Genomic DNA, 4,296 nt, shown 5'->3' on the forward strand with positions numbered 1-4,296 from the left:
ACGGCGCCCCGGCGCGCCCCCCGGCGGCGGCCCCGCGCCCGACGGCGCCTCCCGCTCCGCGGCCGCCGAGTCGTTGTGCGGCGCGACGAAGAGCAGGTGCGCGGCGGTGAGCAGCAAGCGTTCGCGCGGCTCCCGCGTCTCGATCACGTAGAAGACCTTCTTGGCACCATCGTCGCGGTCCAGGAAGGCGAGGAAGTCGCTGTAGAGCAGTCGGCCCTGGTCATCGGCCGCCAGCACGCGGTCCCCGGGGCGCAGGTCTTTCACCAGCTTGGTGCCGCCCTGCTCCAGGTGCACCGTGGCCGAGCCCGGGAAGCAGCCGCCGGATTTGGCCGCCACCGAATTCTCTGCGGGTTTGGAGAAGGGAGAGAAGAGGGGACAGGGTGGTGAGCGCCCACAAGGAGGCACAAGTGGGGCAGAGGGCGCACGCCTGGCGTCCCGCGCACCAGACTCGGGACGCGCGCAGATCCGAGGAGACAGTCCTCTCTCGTCCAGCGCAGACCTCTCTCCCTCAGCCCCACCGTCTCGGTGACAAAATTCGTATGCATATACGTTCCTTAACGACTCCCTCAGGATTGGACTGGCTGTGACAAAGGTTGGCTGGCGTCTCCGGCGGGAGGCCGGTTACACTCCTTTCCTTCCGCCTTCCTCCCACCCCATCCCCCGGCTCAGCACACACCCAACCTCGCCCTGAATTCGCAGGTTATTTGCTCTGCACTTAGATTCCTCAGGAAACCTCCTTGAGCTCCCTCGGGCGCCGGGGTGCACCTCCTTCCTTCCCGCCCCCGGCGCGGGGTGCGGCGCCCCCTCGTGCGCCGAGCAGCCGGGCTGCGCGGCGGGGACCCCCGGCTGCCCGCCCCCAGCGCCCAGCCCAGCCGGGGGCCTTGGTGCCGGCGGGTTGCAGGGGACTGGTGGGGGGGCGGGAGCGAAAAATAGCTGTAGTAGTTGTAGCAACTGGACAAACATTCCAGGGAATTGGCCGAGGTGTGAAAATCCGGGCCTTGTGTGGATTTTCTAATTAAAATCCAATAAAGGGCCCAGCATTGTCACTGTGATCTCCGCAGTAAATGGGGGACACTCTTGGAAGAGGGGCCACTTCCATTTACCCCCTCCCCTTTCTCAGCCACCCCCTCCCTATTTGCTCAGGTGCACCCCCCCCAGCCCCCCTGCGATTCACACGCGGGCTCTCCAGAAGCCCAGGCCTCACAAGCTCTATTTGCACAGCCAGGCCTCTTCCAAGCACTCAAGATGTGTATTTGAATTTTAAATGGCGGGGCCTGCTCCAAGCACTGGAAGCGGCCGGGTTCTCAAGGCCCCTTGACTACCCGCTTTCCCGAGCCCTCTGTCGCTCTCTGAGTCTCACTGTCCCGAGGACAATGATCGGAGCCAGGGTGGCGAGCAGGGGGCCGCGGAGGAGGGGCGGGGAGAGCCCGGTCTTCTTTGCATTCCAATCTCCGGGATCATGCTTTTTGCAAATAGAGATCGCGAGAAAGAATCTTCCTGCTGGAATTACAGAGGGTTTTTAATCTTCTCATCGGTTTCTGCGGCATGAAGTGCGGGCCTGGCCGTTGGAGGCCCGCCGTCGCCCCCCGGAATGCGACCCGGGGCGCAGGCGAGCCCTAGTCGTCGAGTCGCACGACCCTGCTTGACACGCAACGCACCGCGCCCCGGCCCGTGTGCGCCGAATGCCAATGAGCGGCTCTCCGCGCCCCGGGGGTCTGCCGTCCCCGGGCGGAATCCTAGCGCGGGATTACCGCTGCTCACTTGCGAGGAGACCTCTAGAGGCCCCCGCCAGGGGGACCCCGGGGGCAGGGTTGGTCCAGGAGGGGGCCGCACGCACCCACCAGCGCAACCGCGAGGTCCCGGGAAGGGCGCGCCCCGGGCCTCCCGCCGCGGAGCCCCTCCAAGTGGGGGCGACGCCTGCCGGTCCTCCCTTTCTCGGGCTATAAGCCCAGCACAACCGCCTGCACCGTCCCTTCCACACCTTTTCTTTCTGTTGTGATAAGAAGCCACTATTTTCCTTCCCTACGAAGTGTGTCTTGACACCTTGAAAGTGGTTTTCTACTAACACATGCTACTAAAATACCGTTTAGGAGGCAGATAGGCAAAACGGGGGGGGGGTGCGGGGAAGACACAGTTCCTCCGAAATTCACTGTGAACTGTTCCGCTAAATGCAGCGGCTTCTGTGTGGAGACGGAGAGGTCGGCATAAATAGCCTCGAGTTGGGATCTCTGCCGTGGGTACAGCGCCTTCCTGGCATGGCTGTTCCTCGCCAGCGACAGCGTGTGGCGTTGTAGGCCCAGGGAAGTCCCCAGCGCACGGACGGGCCGCCTGCAGCTGCAGACCCCCATCAGAGCTCCTGGCCCTGTCTGCAGCTCAGGGCAACCCAGCTGGCTCCTGACAAGGACGAGGCTTCTGGACCCGCGCCCTCCAGATGTTGGAAGCGGTAACCACTGCGTTCATTACCTCCCACCAGGCTCCTCCCCAAAGGCTTAGGCAGTGAGTTAAGTTAGTTTGGTGTCCACAGACGCTCAGCGGGGAGGAGAGAGGACCAGGGGCCTACACCCTGGGCGGAGCCTCCTGTGCTGGGGGCCGAGCGGGGGCTGGCTGTTTCTTAAGCCTTCGATAAGAGGAAGAATCTAGGCCAGACCTGGCTACCAGTGCACCAGGAACGTCCCCTCCCCCACCTTCCCTGTCGCCGCCACCTGCAGTGGGGGCTCCGGAAGCAGGGTGGGGGGAGGCTCGGGAAGCCATAAGCCCTCTGCATCTGGGCTCGGAGCACCTCGGCCTCTGTGGCCTCAAAGGTGGGGGCAATTCCTCTACAGGCCCTGTTCCCACACCAGAGATGCGAGTTATCACCCAATTCCCTCCCTCCCTGCCCCTCCTGCCCCTCCTGCCTCCCCCTACCCCACATACATTTGTCTCTTTCCCTTGACTCCCACTGCGGGGCGCCATGGTGATGTCTCTCGGGCAGATCTGCAGCTGCTGGGGGGGTCGAGGGGCTTCGTGGGCACGGGGTGGGGGCCAGGGGGAAGGCTGGGCTGCTGCCTCACCTGCTTTCACGGAGCAGTGGATGTGCGCTTTGGACTCGTAGTACACCCAGTCGAAGCCAGCCTCCACGGCCAGGCGCGCCAGCATGCCGTACTTGCTTCGGTCGCGGTCTGACGTGGTGATGTCCACTGCACGGCCCTCGTAGTGCAGCGACTCCTCTGAGTGGTGGCCGTCTTCGTCCCAGCCCTCGGTCACCCGCAGCTTCACGCCGGGCCACTGGTTCATCACCGAGATGGCCAAGGCGTTCAGCTTGTCCTTACACCTCTGCGGAGAGAAGGGGGGGTCCCCCCGCAGACGTTAGCACTGAGCCTGCCACCCCTCCCTGCCCCTGCCTCGGCTGCCCGGCCCAGTCCCTGAGGGTCAGGGCTCTGTGGACGAGTAGGGGGACCGGGGCTGGAGGGCACCCGGCCCGCTCCGTGGAGGTGCAGTGAGGTGCGAGCAGGGGGTGGCGCCCGCTGGAGGAGCCAGTCCTCTGGCAGATGAACTGAGGGCCTTTCTCCAAAATCCGACCTAGCAGAGTCCCTCCCATGGCCTGAGAAGGAGATGACATCTTTTTGAGACAAGTAAAGTGCATGTGTCTCAGACAGTAACTGCAGGGCCTGCCAGGCACCCCCCCTTCCCCGGGGAATGGCTCACTCCTCCCCCACGATGCCCTCTACTCCCCCCATCCTTTTCCGTGGCCCCATCTCTCCACACCTGTGCAAGGCTCCGCCCTGTGCCTGGCCAAACTCCCTCACCAGGAGGCCGGAGAGAGGCCCAGGGTGCGACTTTGCAGAACACAGGCAGTAGGCTTCGTAAAGAGTGAAAAGCCTTGGGTTATCTCTGGACCCTCCCTCCTACCCTGTGCCTATCTGAGCCCTAGATCCAGCCAAAGGGCGAGAGGGAGGTGGGAAGCTGAGAGCCACGCAGAAGGGGCGGGAGGGGCCCGAAGTGAAAGGCAAGCAGGTGAGTTATAATTTTCAATGCGGGCCAGGCCTGAGGACAAACATTCTTTATCTGGACAGCCACATTCCTCTTCTCCATAGACCTCTTTTCTCTGGCTTTTCTGTAGTCTGATTGTGTCTCTTGTTTTTCTTAACCTGTTCCCTTCCCCCCTCTTGTTTTCTTGGCCCCAGAGCAGAATGGCGTCCTGCAAGTTTGAAGAGCAAACTTAAGAGGTGGAGGGAGGGGGCGGGGCGTGAAGGGTGGGGGATGGGGAGGCAGAGAGGCCCGAGGCCTCGGAGCCCTTGGAGAGTCCCCCCCCCCCCC

At 63.4% G+C, this 4,296-nt stretch overlaps 1 protein-coding gene across 1 annotated transcript in view; it reads right to left on the reverse strand.

Annotated features, from left to right (window-relative positions):
* The window catches only part of SHH (sonic hedgehog signaling molecule), a 12,725-nt gene that overhangs the window by 3,271 nt on the left and 5,158 nt on the right, over nt 1–4,296 (reverse strand). The window contains 2 exon segments of the mRNA XM_034650041.1: nt 3–344; nt 3,051–3,312. Of these exon segments, the coding sequence (XP_034505932.1) occupies nt 3–344; nt 3,051–3,312 (604 nt within the window).

The sequence above is a fragment of the Ailuropoda melanoleuca genome, chromosome 1, assembly GCF_002007445.2.
Source record: "Ailuropoda melanoleuca isolate Jingjing chromosome 1, ASM200744v2, whole genome shotgun sequence".
NCBI lineage: Eukaryota > Metazoa > Chordata > Mammalia > Carnivora > Ursidae > Ailuropoda > Ailuropoda melanoleuca.